Source organism: Strigops habroptila, chromosome 15 (genome assembly GCF_004027225.2).
Source record: "Strigops habroptila isolate Jane chromosome 15, bStrHab1.2.pri, whole genome shotgun sequence".
Lineage (NCBI taxonomy): Eukaryota > Metazoa > Chordata > Aves > Psittaciformes > Psittacidae > Strigops > Strigops habroptila.
In genome coordinates this window covers 10,280,692-10,299,494 of record NC_044291.2, presented here as the reverse complement: position 1 = coordinate 10,299,494, position 18,803 = coordinate 10,280,692, and the positions used below count along the sequence as shown (strand labels likewise).

At 46.2% G+C, this 18,803-nt stretch overlaps 1 protein-coding gene across 1 annotated transcript in view; it reads left to right on the top strand.

The window, feature by feature from the left end:
• Positions 1-18,803, top strand: part of PNPLA7 (patatin like phospholipase domain containing 7) — a 125,517-nt gene that overhangs the window by 69,821 nt on the left and 36,893 nt on the right. Inside the window, exons 23-26 of the mRNA XM_030507443.2 lie at positions 711-774; positions 1,420-1,588; positions 3,230-3,412; positions 3,998-4,116. Coding sequence (XP_030363303.1) covers positions 711-774; positions 1,420-1,588; positions 3,230-3,412; positions 3,998-4,116 — 535 coding nt within the window. The remainder of the gene's footprint in view (positions 1-710; positions 775-1,419; positions 1,589-3,229; positions 3,413-3,997; positions 4,117-18,803) is intronic.

The window sequence follows — 18,803 nt, the reverse complement described above, 5'->3', positions numbered from 1 at the left end:
CAACCTCCACCACATATGGCACGTGGTGCTGCTGCTGAAACAGGTTTGCTAATATGGAAAATCAGCTAAAGTGCCTGCAGGAAACTTGATGTGCCCCAAAATCCATTCTGGCTGTAATGTGATTGCCAGGCATGTCCCTGTGCCTGTCTCTGCAATGGAAGTCGTGTGAATTGGGCTTGTCCCTGCAGATTTGGGTGTCTCTCTCCATGGGGTTGGTGGTGGCACAGGCTTCTGTTGGTCTGTCGATTAGGTAGCACTACTCTAGAGAGCTTTAGGATTTACCTGGGGAGCTGGTTCAGTGCAGGATGAACAAATGATGTATTTCAGTATGTCAGTGAAGTAGCTTTTCTGTTTGAAACCAGATTCCTGGGCTTTCCGGGGTTGCAAGAGGTCTGTGATGTTCTGAATGTTGCGCTGGTGAAAATGCAGCTGCAGTAGAAACTCTCATCCTCCGTGACGCCAGCAGTGTGGTAGAAGAGAGCTTGTAGGTTGTGACTAATGCAGTTACAGAGCTCTGGGAATATGGAGAATGGGAAGATGTTACTATAGATAAATGTGCAAAGTTTTGTGAAGAGCTCGTGCTGGCTCTTTCTCCTCTGCTCATTGCACCAATCCATCATGATCCTCCAAGCAAGCTCACAGAACTGCGTTTGTTAGAGCTGCATTTCCTCAGGGCAGGACTTCACACCTGAAACTTCTTGTTCTTCCAGGTCCTGCTTTGTTGCTCACCAGTGATAACATCAAACAGCGACTTGGTGCTGCTGCACTGGACAGGTACTGGCCTCGTTGTTACCTATGAACAAATCATAGAAGAAGAATGGTTTGTGTTGGGAGGGACCTTAAAGCTCCTCCAGTCCCAAGCCCCTGCCACGGGCAGGGACACCTTCCACTAGAGCAGGTTGCTCCAAGCCCCTGTGTCCAACCTGGCCTTGAACACTGCCAGGGATGGGGAATATAGACAGTGTTTGGGAATAAAGTCCTGTGTTGCAACATAGGTTATGCTTTCTCATCAAGGGGGTTTGAGACAACAGTGTTTCAGGAGGATTTGGTTCAAATGCAGGTGGTTTTTTCCCATAACTACTTTCTCACTTGTGAGATGGGAAAAGCTGGCTTGCTCCAGGTGGGTATTGTGTTCTCAGTCTTAGAGGTGCCATGGAAGTCTTGTTGAAGTTAGTCATCACTGCAGCCTCTTTCCTCTGTCTATAGATATCTAATGTATAAATAATGGAGAAATAAAGAAAGGATGAGCATGGAAATGTGAGCAGATAAGGTTCTTAGACTGAATGAGCAAAAGATGCAGTTCTCTGAGGCCCTTAAGGGTTTGTGCTTGATATGTAAGATTTCTCCCCACTCTGTTAGGAGCTGTGATGTAAAACCATCTGAAATTTGCTTTTTGTTTTCTCTTTCTTCTGTCCCCAGTATCCATGAATACAGACTAACCAGCTGGCTGGGACAGCAGGAGGACATCCACCGCATTGTGCTCTACCAGGCAGACAGCACCCTCACGCCCTGGACCCAGCGCTGCATCCGGCAGGCTGACTGCATCCTGATTGTGGGGCTGGGAGACCAGGAGCCAACTGTTGGAGAGGTGTGGAACCAGCTCCTTCCCATACTTGCAGTGTCCACAGATCATAGAATTCCAGACTGGTTTGTGTTGGAAGGGACCTTAAAGCTCCTCCAGTTCCAACCCCTGCCACGGGCAGGGACACCTTCCACTAGAGCAGGTTGTTCCAAGCCCCTGTGTCCAACGTGGCCTTGAACACTGCCAGGGATGGGGCAGCCACAGCTTCTCTGGGCACCCTGTGCCAGCGCCTCAGCACCCTCACAGGGAAGAGCTTCTGCCTCAGAGCTCATCTCAATCTCCCCTCTGGCAGGTTAAAGCCATTCCCCTTGTCCTGTCCCTCCAGGCCCTTGACCAAAGCCCCTCTCCAGGTTTCCTGGAGCCCCTTTAGGCACTGGAGCTGCTCTAAGGTGTCCCCTTCAGGAGCCTTCTCTTCTCCAGGCTGCCCCAGCCCAGCTCTCTCAGCCTGGCTCCAGAGCAGAGCTGCTCCAGCCCTCGCAGCAGCTCTGTGGCCTCCTCTGGCCTCGCTCCAGCAGCTCCACGTCCCTCTTGTGCTGTTGCCCCAGAGCTGGATCAGGACTGCAGGGGGGGTCTCAGAGAAGGTTGTTTCACACTCATGAGTTTTGCTGGGTTTAATATCCGGTGAAGCATAAATAATGAAATGTTCCTGAGAAACGTGTATTATAAATAGAGAAAGAATTGAATTGAAATAGCAAGTTTTATGTACAAGTACCTCCAGCTAAGCTCTTTGCCTCTGAAGTAATTTTGGCCAATAGTAAATCAAAAGTCAAATTGCTTTGAAGCTTTGCATTTTTGTCCAGAATTTCTTTGCAGGATCTCCACACAGAGAGAGAAATTATTTTCTGCCTGGGTGGAATTGATGGTGTGTGCCTAGGAAAAAGCAGATAGAAATTGTATTGTGTGAATAATTTAATATATTTTGTTACAGGTTGTAAGCTGTTTTTTCCCCACCTTACTATCTATTTTTGATATTTTATTACCGAAGTTGTTTGAGCAGCACATAAATTCTACAGGACATATAAAAAGGAGGTCACAAGTGGTTTTTTTTAGGGTTGTGAAGTGCTGAGTCTGACCTTCAAGGAGCCTGGGACTGGTACCACCAGCAGTGTTCTTGTGTGTCACTCTGTTGGTTCTTCCTGGCTGCTCGTGGGAGGCAGAAAGCACAGAACAAGCAAGTTGCCATCAGTTGTCTAAAGCAACAAAAATAAGGAATGTAAGAGGAAAAAGGGGTCTGATTATAAGTGAAAGAACAAAACATGCTGAACATTTGGAGGCTTAGGTATGACTTAGGAAGCAGTCTCTTTTTGCACGGGCAACATGTATTTGTTCTGTGCATTTAATGGTCTGTGTTTTGGGTAAAAAGCATTCCCTTTTAAGCATTCAGGTTTGAATCTTGTTTGGATTTCAGACTTCTGTGTGCCACATAAGCCCACACCTAACAGTGCAGTTGTCTAAATCAACCTTGTTTGAGGGTTCTTTGTGTGTATATTTGCCTGCATATTCAGATAGGAGTAGTGGTCAGATGTCTATATGTGTGTGTGCATATATAGATATAGATGTATTTCACAGTGCAGTATTCTGTTAAACTGATGGTGGAGCAGCGCATACCTGATACCCCCATTCCTTTGGTGTTATAACCTGCTGTAGCTGGAGAGGATGCTGGAGAACACAGCAGTCCGAGCCCAGAAGCAACTGATCCTGCTCCATAAGGAGGATGGGCCTCTCCCTTCCCGAACTGTGGAATGGCTCAACATGCGGAGCTGGTGTTCTGGTCATCTTCATCTCCACTGTCCACGCAGAGTCTTCTCCAAAAGAAGCCTGACCAAGCTGGTAAGAGATTCTTGCCTCAGTGGCTGGTCCCTCAGTGTATCAAACTTAACCTGAGATAATGCCACTGTGTGATAGTCTGATGTGCTGACTTACTGACTGACACAGGGAGTGCTCTCTTTTAATCTGTTTGGACTCGATTTACTATGGGAAACATAGGGATAAGGGGCCTATGTCTTCTTTATGGATGAATACTTGCCTTTTTGATAGGCTGAAGACAGTAAAAACTACCTCAAGGTCATATTGATAGGTGTGCACATGTGGTAGAGTCCTTTTCGTCAGGAGGATCCCTGTGCTTGCAAAAGCCATGCTAAAGGTAAAGCAGAGGCAGACTTGGGTTGCTTCCCAGTAACTTCAAGTCCTTGTCAAGAAAGAAAAACAGGTCCAAGGAAAATACTGTACTATGGTGAAATCCTCCCAGCTACTGTGAAAGTAGGAGATGCATGTGGTCACTGGAACTGTTTGGATCATTCATGAACCCTCTTTTATCTGAGGAGCAGCTCTCCACTTCTTAACAGCACACTGTTGGCTGGTAGAGTAGGCTCTGCTCTGCCTTTGGAGTGACCATCCTCTGCCTCTCTCCTGCAGATAGAGATGTATGAACGTATATGCCAGAAACCTCCAGACCGTCACTCCGACTTTTCCCGCCTGGCTCGTGTTCTGACTGGGAATGCCATTGCACTGGTGCTTGGTGGCGGAGGAGCAAGGTAGGTAGCTTGTCTTGGGCACCAAATACTGGAGCACCAGCATCTGTCACTGGGCTGTGACAGATTCCTCAGGATAACAGGCTTCCTGTAAAATCCACACTGTTCTGTGAGCAGCATCTGGGGGAGACACCGAGTTGCTTTTGTTACATGAATTTAACCTGCTGTGTGGTTTGTGCTTGGATTTCTGCAGAAGGAACATGAGTGTGACCTCTTGAGACCTTTTCAAGTTGGGCTTAATACCAGGAGGTGACCAGGGCGCCAAATATGACACTTCTTTCCTTTGTTGGCCTACACTGTGGATTTTTTTCCCCTCTGGATTCTTATATTAGAAAGTGGCTCATGATATTTCAAAGGTCCCAGAGCTCTTCAAAGTTTGAGCAGCAAGAGGAGTTACATCCTCTAATGGGAGAATGTTCTCTTCTCTATAATCACCCCTACCCCCGGCTATCTGTACACTTCTGACCGCCTTACTTTACAGAAAGGCTGTATTTTTGCAGACACAAGGGCATGGTGTGTGTGAACACTGTTAGAATTCAATCTGAATTCCTGGTGAGCTTTGGAAATGAATTCTTACTGACTTTTTTCCTTTGAGAGTTTTATATTGAGACAAAATGTAGTAGCCCTTTGTCTCAAGAGCGCCCTGTCTTCGTCACCGGGTTCTTGAAGCCCTTCTTTAAACAGTGCTTTGAAATCCTGCTCTCAAAACTAAAGCAATATAATTTGCACATGCTCTGCCTATTTAACTCCATGGAAATATCACACTTTTGTCTTTGGGCCAGTGTGTGCTTTGGGGGGAGCATTCGCTATGCCGAAGGTTTGAGCTCCTTTGTGACAGCTTGTCCTGATTACTCACTTGGTGCTGAGACAGCCAGTGCTGAGGCTGTTGCTTTCAGTGCCTGCAAAGATGCCTTTATCCTGCTTTCAGTTTCCTCACCTGAGATGATTTCGGTATTTCACTTCTGAGATAAGCACTGTCCTGTGGAGACAAAGGGAAGGAGGGGAGGGGAGCTTCTGCTTAAGCTGGACATCTCAGGCAGCTTCTGATCGACTGATACAAAGCATTTGTGGGTTGCTTTTTTTGTTCCAAGCTGTCTGATACCTCTGTCTCTACTGAAGCCTGTGTCATGCTAAAATATGGGCACTTCTATATTTCTGGCAGCACATTTTGCTCATTCCCTTCCTTTCTTCCTCTGTAAACACTGCTGTAATTTTTTGCCAAACTATTTATTTTCTGTTCTATTACTTAACTTGCAAGCTACCACCTGCTGGTTTTCAAGAGCAGAGGTAAGAAAGAGCAGGATTATTGAGCCTGTGTGTTGGTCCTGTGTCATCCTCCTCCGCAAGTCTGAACCACTGCACTGCTGCTGTGTTGTCTTGAGGGTTTCTGGATGCTCGCCCCCCATTCTGCAACGTGACCATGTGCCATTAGCAATGAGTTTGCTCATTTCTGCATCCATGCCACATGGAGAACTGCAGGAGGATTAAATGGCAGAACAGATTATTTCTTCTTTCTCTGAAACCCTATTTATGTTGTGGACTAAAAGGCTTTTTCTGAGGGTTCAGGCTGACATAGATAGTTTGAGCATTGTATTTCCAGCGGAAAGGTACAGAATGCTATTTCTGTGGTCGAATTGTCATCTAAATTGTGGTTAGATGAAAGATTTGGATCTCTTAAAAGCTTGTTTTTGAAGTGAGAATATAATTAAGACCCTGGGGAAAGAGTTCCAGAGAATTACACTGAACTCTCTAAATATCTGCCTTTGGAAGGTCAGAATAAGTTCTTGGGTCCCCGTGTCTACTGACAAAGGAACTTGAAGAGGTTGTGCAGGAGGTGCTTCAAATCATCTTGTGATTAAAGCCCGTCCTGGCTAGAAATATGTTGCTGGGTCCCTGCACAGACTCTTGATAGTTAGCATTGCCTCTGGATAATGCACTACACAGAGTAACCTCCCACCTTGTTCCATGGATCATACTGGTCACCAGAACCAGAGCACTGATAGTTACAGGGTGCTGGTGGTTATTTCTGTTCCAGGCCTTGTGTTCTGTGACTCCAGTAATCCCAGTTCTTGAGCTGTTATTTTGGGCTGTTTGTCTGGCTTCCCAGTGGCAGTCAGTTGGGAGGTTTTACCCGAGCAGCTTCCTAGTAATTATCTTTGTGGTTTGTCATGACAAAAGGCTCCTTGGAACTAAAGGTTTTCTTTCTCTTGTGAGTATAAAAATAACACAGATCGAAGTGATACAGTTCTAAAATTACAGTGTTTCTCTTTTGTTAAGTGCTAACTTCATTTCAGTTAGAAACATGGTGGAGTTAGAGGGAAGGAAATGGGATTTGCCTTTAGGAAAACAATATGTTTAAAATGTAGTTGCAAGAATAATGACGCATCAAACCCTGCAACGAAGGCATAAGCCCTCCCATAAATCATTCTCATGACCTTTAGCCATCCCACGTACAGCCCTCCCTTTCTTTGGTTTCGTACAGCAAAGCTGTTTGACAACTAAAATTTATGGGGAGTAAATAATTAATGCAGAAGGATGTGGGAATCCCTAGGGCTTGGGGAAAGAGTTGGGTTGTGCTGTTTCAGAATGATTTAGGCAGAACTATGATGACAAGCTTTGTTGTTGATTATAATGTTATTGTAGGAGTGAGAGAGCTGGGCTGGTTCAGCCTGGAGAAGTGAAGGCTCCTTAAGGGAAGACTTTAGAGCAGCTACAGGAAACCTGGAGAGGGGCTTTGGACAAGGGCCTGGAGGGACAGGCCAAGGGGAATGGCTTTAACCTGCCAGAGGGGAGATTGAGATGAGCTCTCAGGCAGAAGCTCTTCCCTGTGAGGGTGCTGAGGCGCTGGCACAGGGTGCCCAGAGAAGCTGTGGCTGCCCCATCCCTGGCAGTGTTCAAGGCCAGGTTGGACACAGGGGCTTGGAGCAACCTGCTCTAGTGGAAGGTGTCCCTGCCCGTGGCAGGGGGTTGGAACTGGAGGAGCTTTAAGGTCCCTTCCAACACAAACCAGTCCGGGGTTCTGAGTGAATTTGGTCCATCGTGCCTTTTTCCACATATGCAAAATAGGAAAGCATAAAGCGTTAGACCTGTTCCAGTTGGTTGTTTTGATAAGAGGCTGTATTTGCAATAATGCACAAGATCCAGATACATGATGTGCATACGAAAAGCTTATTGAGAAGGAAAGAGATATTGTTAAAAGAGGTTACTTGCCTTTTGGGATGTACTGTCTACAGAAGGACATAGTAACCAGCTGGATGTTCATGCTGGGAATGAATATACGTGGTGTCAGAGACTGTGACCAGCCGGTACATGTGGATCCTGCATGTCCTGTCCCATCCAGGCCAGGTGATGGGTGGCAGGAGGGGGCTCTGCAGCACTTTGTGCCTTTCCCTTCTCCCACCCCCTGCCCTTCTGCAGAGCATTGAAGCCTTCCCTGAGGAGCTGCTGTCGATGGATATTTTTAGATACGTCCTCAAGGATCTTTTCATTTCTCCTTTTTCCATTTAGTTTTCTCCTCAGACTTATTATTTCACCTCAGCTTTTAGTATATAAAGTAGGTTTTTTGTGCAGAGCTTTCTTGCTGACCAAGGATTTGTCTCAGAGTCGTGCCTTTTCATTTTGGGCAGTTGGCCTGTTTCATCAACTTACTCTTTCTGCCTTTTCTTCTTTATTTTCAGCTCTGGCCCTCTGAAAAGGGGGGAGAAAGCAGCAGCGTAGAAACAAGTTACACCTTTCTTGTCATGGAGATACTTGTGTCTGATGAACCCACTTTTGTCTGTCTGTCTGTGCTCCTGAAGCCTGTGCCATGTGCAAGGTGCTCATGCTTTTAGAGAAGGTGAAACGTGCAGATCTACCTCCTGGTCACTTACTGGCTGCTACTCTGAATCTGACTTGGGTCTCTGTGCTCCTTAAAGCTTGGCTTTATCTTCTGTTTCAGTGGCTTTACCCACTGATGTAAAGACTGGAAGAGTCCCTGGGAAGCAGATCCCATAATAATTCTGCTTTCAGGAGATCACTTTTGCCTTCTGCACTCTCAGTGTTTGACTCTAAGCCCCCCTGACTGCATGAAGAATGAAATAAGGTCGTTGCATCCATTATGTTTGGCTGCAAGTCCAGTTTGTTCAGGCAAGTTTGATTAAAAACCTGCTTAGCAGTCTTGCTTTACCTTCTATGCCACTGGTCACTGATCCCTTGGCATTGCTGTTCATCCAGAAGGCCCAAAGACAGAATCTGTTTGTGCTTAATCTCCACTGGGACAAAGACTTGCATCTTATGAGTAATCCCCTCATACAGTCAGGTTGGGCAAAACCACACTCTGCAGTTGGCAGGACCCAAGGGGTGTGCAGGTTGGATTGTCCTGTGCACATGGGTTAAGCAAGGAGAAGGTAGGGCTTGCCCACAGCCACCTTGGGATGTGATGGGTGCACATGTGCATCTCCCAGTGCAGGTACAAGGAGCTTTGATTTTGTGGCAGCGTGTTGAGAGGTTTCCCAGCTGTCCCTGTGCGCTCCGGTGCTTCTGAGCAATCGTGGTAGAAAGGAATTGGTGAAAAGCTTCCAGCATAACAGAAGGAAAACTTGGAAGCAGTCATTTTGAGAACTTTAGAAGATCCTGTTCCTTTTCTGAATGTTGATCCATGCTTTTAGCAACTTTGGCAAGGAGGTGAGCAGCTCTTGCATAGGAACAAACCCTGTAATGCTTCCCCTGCTCCATCTTGTTTGAAAAGGAATTGAATTTGGGTATCGATGATCTGGCCTATCCTTGTAGGACACTTGAAAGCAAGTAAATACCCTGCTGTAAGAGATTCTCTTCCTACTGCAGTGTCTTTGCAGGTTGCTGTCCCCCTTCAGCAGATGAAGGGACGTGTTGCTGATGTTCCATGGCCTGTAGCCCAGCACTTGAATTACGCTCCCAGCAATTAAATGGTATCAGAGTTGGCACAAGTGCAGAGGCTGAATTTGCATTATGCTTATGTGAGGAGTCAGGAATGATTAATAAAGATACTAGTGTGTTTTGGGGGGTTGTTTTTCTCTCTGGTTTGTTATTCTAACTTGGAGGGGAGCCTTAAAACACACAAAAGTCTTGTGGTCTCATCCCAGATGAGGGCAGGCTGTTTCTTAATGTCCTTTCCTTGTGATAATTAAGAACAGAAGGTGTTTTGTAGTTACCCTGCTTCTTAGTTGCTCAATGCTTTCTACTTAATTGGGTTTTCCCATCTTAACTCTGAGAAACTTGCACTTGTTCACTGCATGATGCAGGTCTGTGGTGTGTGGCAGAAGGGTCACTGCAGGCAACAGAAATTCTGCTTTCATCCCCTGTGAAATTCTCATCAGGTGAGGAGAGGAGCAATGAGGTCACTGTGTTCTTTCCCTGGCTTGAATTGGTTAAGGAAAAGTTGACAAGCTGCCAAAATTAATGAACATGCAAACACTCAGCAGCATTACATGATAACACAACAGCTGGACTTCCTGAGGCAATGTGCTGCAAGGAAGGGATCTTAGAAAGGAAACCAGCTCTTTTTTGGGGCTGTTGTTAGTTCTACCAAAGACCATGGTCAGAAGGTGATGCAGAATGTCATTTCCAGCAGTGCTGCCATGGAGAAGGGCACTGGGAGCTGTAGCTGTCCAAGTTACCTGGTGACTGAGATCCCTTCTGAACTATCATGGTCCACAAAGGCAGAAAGAAGCATGTCTCTTCCCTGAAAACAGAGAAGACTGCACAGAAAATGTCAAAGCTTAGTGAGTCTTCTAGGGTGTAATAAAAGGGAAGGCTCCTAGGTAAGGACTGAGGTTTGGACACTGTGGAGTGGAGTGTGCTGGGGGGTGGTGCAGTGGGGGAGCTGGCATCTCACAGCCCAGCTTTCAGTATGTGATGAAATATCGAACGACTAAAAAGCTGAAATTTGAGGTGGAAAGAGTGTTCCAATGATGAAGTGCCATCCTTGGGATGGACAGCTTGCTTACATGATGCAGAGAACTAACTTCCACAGAGAACTAACACTTTCCATGCTGTAGCTTCTTGTCCTGTGGTGCAGGTGATGGCAGCATTGTGGTTATGAAGCCCTGATGTTCAGTCTCGGGCAATAACAGCATCTCCTGGGGAGACTGTGTGAAGTTTTATGGTGCAGGTGCTTCAGACTCAGTTCCAGCAGTTAAGGAAAATTAATTCTTATTCCCCAACTAAAACAGGCAACTAATGATACGAGGCTTTTCACTTCTATCAGTGGGAGAGGTGTGTGCATGGACAGTGTCTTAAAGCTATGACTGCAGAGCTGCAGTAGTTGAAATGGAGATGGTGGGCTCATAAGGTCCATTGCTGTACCTCAGATACAGGGAGGTAACTGGAAGCTTGAGGGAGTTGGTTTTTAAACTCTTAGACTTGACCCCAAGCACCGAGACAACGTGCTGGTAAAGGAATGCGGGGGGAGAGGGAAGGAATTTGCTGCCTGAATTCAGAAGCTGCCTCCAGAGATGTGCACTGAAAATACTGTTGTAACAAACACAGGGCAGTTGTTTTCCCTAAGGGATCCTAAACATACTCCATATGGAGGTTACAGAGGGGATAAAAGAAAAGCCTATGGGAATTTCCTGGACTCCTCATGTTCCTCATATAAGCTGGACCATAGTAAATGTTTTTCTGCTCCTTTGCTGGGTTCAGAACTTTACACAGACTGAAGCTAATGAGGGGCACCCCAAGTCACGGAGGATAGGGATCTGTGGAGCCTAAATGTGCTGGTATTACCAGTTCCTTGTGCTGGAGAGTCACAGTAATGCTCATCTTGAGAACTGGCTTAGTAACAACATCTTCACAATTTCATTCCTATCCAAATTGTATATAACCTGTTTACCCTTTTTCCACCTGGCCATCTCTGTTAGTCTGTAAGTCTTCATTTTCCCTTTCTGACACATCCAAGCCCCAAGATTACCCAGTTTCTTCGCACCCTTTTAATTCCACTGTCATTCCTGCTTGTCATCTTCATATCCACCCTTTAGTTCCTTTCTCAGTCTTTGCTTTCAAGTCCTCTCTCAAATGACTTGTCACAAAAAATGTAGTTTGCCACCAGCTTCTGCCGTGCTGGGGTGTTCTTATTTGTCAACAGGAATACACTTGGCTTTGAAATAGTTCTCAGATGATTCACGGAGTTTCAGGACACGCTGCCTTTTGCAAATAGATTATTGCTAGCAGTGTTTAAGGTTGCTCTCAAAGGTTTATCATGGGCTACAGGTATCCCCTTCATTTGTTATCTCTAACAGTGCTTCAAATTCACAGTAAACAGGGGCTGACAGCTTGAAAAATGTGTAAAAGTACATTCTCATTCTTTGCAGTATTCAGAAAACATGGTCTGATAAAACACTTCTTCTGGAGTAAATTATGAGAAAATTCTTGCTAAAACCACTGCTCTTCATTCTGACCTTGGCTGGGATAGTTCTGGAAGAGCAGCAGCAGCCTGTGTGAGGTGCTCACAGTGTCAGGAGTTCCTGCAGCTATTGAGGGCGAAACCACAAAGCGAGCGATGTGCAGTCAGGGTTTCATTTCTCTCGTGTTTGGCTCCTCAGTGCTTCAAGCCCCTGTGTCCAACCTGGCCTTGAACACTGCCAGGGATGGGGCAGCCACAGCTTCTCTGGGCACCCTGTGCCAGCACCTCAGCACCCTCACAGGGAAGAGCTTCTGCCTAAGAGCTCATCTCCATCTCCCCTCTGGCAGGTTAAAGCCATTCCCCTTGGCCTGTCCCTACAGGCCCTTGTCCAAAGCCCCTCTCCAGGTTTCTTGTAGCCCCTTTAGGCACTGGAAGTCTCCGGGTTGGTCTTTGGCAGTGCTGTACAGAGCCAGTCTGGAACAGAAGGGTCCTTCTGCACCCAGTTCACACCATTTCCTAATCTCTACTTATGATAGTCAGGCAGCACCCATGAAACTCATGTTTGAGTTCTGATGGCTTGCTCAAGATACTGAGATGCCACGTAAGGATCCTGCTTTCCTTTTCTATAGCAAGACAGGTCTTGAAGAATATGCACTGCTAAAAGGATCCCATTCCTCATCCTGACAGTGCTGTAAAGGGTGCCAGGAAACAACTGAAATATGAAACTAGAAAAATGCTTCATCCCTTCTTCTAAACTGAAGGATGAAGCTTATCATCCAGCATCTGTCAGCAGCCAGGAACGGCTGAGGGAGCAGGATTTCTGCAGGATGGAAGTATCTGAATGATACAAAGGAGCTGAATCTGCTTTGTGTCATGGAAAGAAACCCTGAATACTTGAAATATCCTTCCTCCAGATCCCTTTCTTCAAAGTAATCCATTTGTACAGCAGGCCAAATCTGTCTTTTGACATTTGGAAGGGCAAAAAGTTGGCAGCCCCAAGGTTAATCCTCATGACCTTTGCATTACTCAGCCTGCAGTCCTCACCCTCCACATGTGGTCAGCTTCCTGCTGGTGGGTGCATTGCAGGGGAAGGGCAGCTCTCTGATGACCCGGAATACGTTTTTGTGTATGTAGATAGACCTCTGTAGCTCATTGCACATAGGAGTTGTAATTTTTCTTTGTCATACCCCTTTTTGAAGCTCAGATTGCTGTATGGGGGCTTCACAGCTTGTAATTATCCATAAAGGTGTTTGGAGAAGCAGCCTGTGCCCTGTGTGTTTGTGCTCTTGTCATGAATAGAGCATCCATTGCCATGTGCAAATCAACCAGACCGAATTCCAGGGTCAGTCACACACTCAAGCTCCTGGATTCCCCATGTCTTTCAAAAAGCAGATTTGATTTCAGGGCAAAATCCAGGAACTAAAATAATAGAGAAGAGCCTGAACTCTTTATCCTCAAAGATGAAATTACAGCTTTGACTTTGTGTTTTACTTTTGGTGCTGTTTTGTAGAAGCTCCGGGAGAAAGATAGGAATGTAGGCTCTTCCTTGGAAAAGATGATGCTGTATGGATACCAAATTTGAGTCTTACCTAGGTCAGCCTGAGAGTGTATTGTTTGAACAAACAAAACCCAAGTCTTAAAAATAAAAGAATGAGTTCTGAGTATTTGCTTTTGTTGAGCAAACCTCCCGAGATGTGACTGTGAACTTGCACTGAAGGCTCCAGACTTTGCAGAGGGTTGGTAACAGACTGCAGAGTAATTCCTCCTGAGAGGCTTTGCTTTGATTTCTTTAGGGATGGACCATCTTGTGTATTGCCCGAGAGCCCAGCCATATCAAACATGTTTATGCATCCAGTCAAAATCCTGTCTCAGAGTGCAGTTGGCTGTTACCAGATCCAAATGCAATTGCTCGGTGGGTTGTGCAGTGGTTGGGTCACCCCGTGCACATAAAAGCCCTGTTCATATGGCTTAGCACCGATGTAATGCTTCGTGATCTGATTTTTCTTTTTCTCATCTGCAGCACCTCTATAATTGCTCATTTGCTCCTATTTGCCACAGAGGTTGAAGATTTTAATGGCTTCTATTAAATCCTCCAAGCAGCAGGAACTCGGGAGCCATCAACTTCCACACTATGACTTAATAAAAATTAATTGCAAGTGGTTTATTTGGACTGTCCTGTCCTGATCTCCAGTCTTCAACCCACCAAAGTTATTTATTCATAGCAGTACTTTGATATACAGATTGAGTCTGTATATCTGAGAAATTAAACAAGGAGAAGGTGGAGTTGTGCTTCAACTCCTGTTAGTAGTTTTGCCACTCTTTTTAGCAGCTGAAGAAATGTGCTGTGTTACAGAGCTGCAAGTTTGTGGGAACACCTTCCACATAGCAGTTGCAACACTCTGCTGCAAGTCCACATGTTTTCAGGAAGATGCTCTTGCATTGCTCTTTCAGGACTCTCTGTCCAACCTCATCTGGGCAATGGGCTTTCCTGTTAAAAAAGAAGGGATTGGAGTAGTTGTAAGTGAAATCACAGCTAAATTCTTTAAAGTGCTGTGCTTTGGTCTTTTTTCTGCAGCTTCCAGATGATGTGCTCAAAATGGGTTCTTTTAAGACATTTCACAGCTAAGTCTCAGAGGGGTGGGGGAAGGAGGATATATTTGTTTTCCAAAGAAATTATCTTTCTTTGCAGATAACTGAGTTATTTCTTGGCTCAGAGTGAGAGACAGGATTTTGTTTGGAATCCCCAAGCAGAGGGAGATGGGGGTTGCAGTTTGCCATCAGCCTCTCCCCTCCTTCCTCCTTCTGCACACACCTACTGGAGTGTTCTGCTGGCAGGTAGATGAGAAAACAAAAACCCTGGGGCATTTCCTGATGTGCTTCTATTCTGGCTTTGCTTTGTGGTTTTTCTCTCCTCAGTAGATTACTCATGTATCCCTTCATGCCCCAGGCCTGGGCGGACCTGACAGTTCTCTTGGAAGGGCTGAACAATTTTTGTTCATTTACTTCTGTGTCAGGCACAAATCTCTCTATTTAAAGCTTGCTCTGAAGTCAGTACATAAAGCAGAAACAAGATCAGTGGTAAAATCAGTGCTAAAAGGACGTTGGATTTTCTTGTAGGAAGGTAGTTTCACTGGGCTTGTGAGAAATAGAAGTTGCTTTTCGTTGTCCAGATTGGAAACTTCCAAGTGTATAAGTAGGAGCAGCCACGCAGTGGTCTGTTTTCTGTTATCCTTTGGAGCTGACGGATCATCACTGTAATTACTCTGGCAAATTTATGATACTGGGAAGTTTTATGGTCAGGAAAACTGGGAATAATGTTATTGAAAGGACACAAGTACAATTAGATTTCAAAGTGATGTTCATATGCAGTGATGCAGCTGCAAAAGATTGAAGGTGCCAAACTGGAGATAGCGCAGTTGCAGCCTGTAGAAGACTTGCTTGATTTCTAAATCAGTGCCAGTGCCTCTGACACCAGGATCAGCAACAAAACACATGCCAAAAAATGCTGCTGCTTATCTAAAGAAGAAACTTCTCTTTATCTCACATTTCCAGATGCCACTCTATATAGCCCTTCATTTATCTTTATATATCTTCTATATCTTTATATATAAATATATTTTATATCTTAGATAATATTATTAGATCTTAGGCAGAAGCTCTTCCCTGTGAGGGTGCTGAGGCGCTGGCACAGGGTGCCCAGAGAAGCTGTGGCTGCCCCATCCCTGGCAGTGTTCAAGGCCAGGTTGGACACAGGGGCTTGGAGCAACCTGCTCTAGTGGAAGGTGTCCCTGCCCGTGGCAGGGGTTGGAACTGGAGGAGCTTTAAGGTCCCTTCACTCCCCTTTAGAGTGAAGAATCTCTGAAGTTGATACAATAAATACATACTTATCTGCACTGAGCCCATCAGCTCAGTGGTCTAATCACTGCTTGTAACATGCTTTGAATCAAAGCTGTTACAGGGGGGAAAAGCTGGTTTTAGTTGTATAGCTTTGCTTCTTCAGGAGATTTAAGGTTATAAGGGTGCCTTGATTCATGTTTGTTAGGCTCCAGTGGAGCTTAGCAAAGCCCCCTTGGCAATTTCTCTTTTTTTTACCTACTTTGCCAGTTAACTCCATCAGGAAGGTGGTGCAGCAAGCCATGTCCCCTGCTCTGGAGAGGCTGTGGTTAGTGACACAGCAAAGCTCTGCAGCAGCCCTGACCTTAATCCTGGTTTTAACCAAAGGAAATAGCATCTCTTCAGTGCATTCAGAGAGATCTCCTTCATCCTGCTGAGTCAGTCAGGAGAAGAGGTGGGTGCTGGGGGGGCCTGAGCTGTATTTTCTCTGTTCTCAAACTGAAGCAGGCTCTGGAGGTGGCACCACGATTGAGCTGCAGCTCTGCCTTGCTGTTCCTTTAATCCCAGTCTGGAAAGCGAGTGTCCCCTCTCTGTGCCCACAGTATTGTGTTTTAATTTCTAACACTGACAGGCAGCATCCTATTGATGTGTTACATGTGGCTTGTGGATAAAACACTGGTGCACAGGCTCTGGTTTTGTATTAATTGTGTTTTCTTCAACCCTGACCTGAGCACAGAGGAGAGCTCGTGTTCCTGCTGACACTTTAATGTGAAATGTCCCACTGCATTTGCTCGCTTCTTCCTGAGGGCCGTGTCTAATGCGAGCTCAGGCAGGCACGTGCGGAGCTGACACATGCACGTCTCGCAGAAGAATGTTTCTTAGTTGTGCTCTGGCCTTCGTGCGTTACAGCCGCATGCCAGGGGCATTTCCCAGGGGATGAAAGCAAGGGCTGTGTCAGGAGCAGGAATTTTCCTGCAATCCCTCCTGCCAGCGAGGCTGTGCTCCCTGCTTGCTGTGCTGTGTTATTTCAGGGAAGCACGTCCTCAACCCCATAACTCTTCTCGCTGCTTCGTGGTCATTTATTTGTGACCACTAGTAGTAAAGAAGAAATGATGCTTGGAATTTAAGTAGTACAGCATTGCTTTGGGAGGCTTTTGAAGCACATTGAGCACGAGTTTGGGGTGGAAGTGGGGCGGGCCTCTTATTTCCAGTTCCTCCTTGGCGTGGTTGATGCCGTTTCTGCTCTCTCTGCAAAGGGCAATATTTAATGAGGCCAGTCCTAGAGAGTGATATATGATGGAAAAGAGGTTTTGTTAATATATAGCTGCTGCACTTCTTGGGCAGATCTTTGGGTTCTGCTGCAAATTATTGGACAGTAATCTCTGTCACTTGTCCTTGGTGCCAGGCGTCCCTGTCCCAGGACAGGCGTTAATCCTGGCAGAGGAAATGCTCCATCCAGCTGCACCATCGGGCGGCTTTAAGGCAAAGAACAGCCGCGGGTGCAGCTGCAGCACCGTGCTGTGCTCATCCCCTCACCGAGACACTCCTTCCTCATATCTGCACAGACCCTGCTCCTGCTTTCCTCCAGAGCAAGTGACATTTAGCTCCAGGTAACTGGAGATTTCCCCTGCTCCACACGAGCGCTCTGCACTGATGTGTACAAACAGCTCAGCACCAGCAATCTTCCCTTGTACACCTCTTGCCAAACACTTGTATTTTCACATGTTTCCCTAAACCAGGACAAGTCCCCTGTGAAACTGTGCGAGGTACTACAAGAACTGCACGATCCCTGTTTTCTCTGCGCTAGTACTCTGGGTGTTAACAGGGACTCAGGTCGTGGCTTCGGTTTCTTTTCCTCTTGAGCTGTAGCATGAGAGCTGCCCACCCCGGCTGTCCGTGGGGCTCTGGCAGGTTGTGACTGAACAGGATCTGTGCTGCTGGCACGCAGCTTCCCTGGCAGCCTGCCCCTGTGCGCCGGGAGCTGCGGAGCGTGGCCAAGAGAGAACCAACTGCGGGGAGTTGGTGAGAAGTTTCACATAGAAGCGTTGCTGGGTAATGATGGCCTAAAGCTATAGGGAGGTGGAACAAAACCCCATTTACATCTTCCAGGAGGCTGCGTGGTACATGGAGAAGTAGGGGGGGTGGGGTGTGTGTGGATTCAGGCACATTTGCTTTTCTTCAGGGTTTATCATACATATGATACACAGACTGGTTTGGGTTGGAAGGGACCCCAAAGGTCGTCCAGTTCCAACCCCCTGCCACGGGCAGGGACACCTTCCACCAGAGCAGGTTGCTCCAAGCCCCTGTGTCCAACCTGGCCTTGAACACTGCCAGGGATGGGGCAGCCACAGCTTCTCTGGGCACCCTGTGCTAGCGCCTCAGCACCCTCACAGGGAAGAAATAGTTCATACAAATGCAATTTAGTTTACACAAATACATCCAGTCACGAATCCTCCTCTTCAGGGTGCTGGAACTGAAAGAATCAGCTTTGTATTCATGTATAAATGAAACATAATTCAGTTTGGCAGTTTATAGCAGCAAGAAAAGTACTTTGAGTCCCATCTTGCAGGTCAGTGCTTCAAAATTGATGCTTGTGTTGGTGGTAATGTGACCGTTACATGTTTAGCTGGGTATTGGCAGGGACTCTGCTGATGCATGACACAGGGGTGATGGCTTGAAATAGAAGTAATCAATTGTTATTCATTCGAGGGTGTCATGCAGCAAAGTAAAAAGAAATCCAAAGTGGTCACAGCAAACCCATTGTATTTTCTGAACGCATGAATAAGGAGATCCAGGTTCAGAAGAAGTTAAAGGGGGAGAATCCAGTCTGGAGCTACTCCTGGCCAGTTTAAAATTGCCCTCTGAGCAGGCAATGCTTTACAGTACTTATCATGTGGATTTGTTAAGACAAGTTGTGGGCTTTCTCCAGAAAGCAGGTTGGATAGTGTAAGGTCTGCTCCTCAGCAAAACAGCAGCGTCAGCTACTGACTTACACGTAGGGGTAAGGCTGAAGTAAGTGCCAGGCGCTAGAAGCAGATTGCAGAAATAGCTGTGATTTAAAAGCCTAAAACCAGTGAGCTCCTGTGGCAGGGATAGAAATACAGCCCTTTTAACTTAGGGCATCTTATGAGAAGAAGTAATAGTAAGGCCAGGTTGGATGGGGCTTTGAACAATCTGCTCTAGTGGAAGGTGGATGAGCTTTCAGGTCCCTTCCAACCCAAACCAGTCTGGGATGCTATGAAAGCAGGGGAAGGAGCATTTGGAAAGGAAACTAAATGAGCCAGTTCCTGCTCTTGGATTACACCAGTGCAGATCTGTCATTGAAGTCACTTACACCAGTATAACCGAGAACCTGTCCCAAAGCATTCCAGCAGCTGGAGGGGATTTATATAGATGGAAAGAATGTGTTCAGCATAGCTTGGCCAGATGACACCTATGGTGCACTTGGCAGCTGTTAGCAAGTATTTATAGGAAGTAAACAGCAAGGGGAAGGAGGATG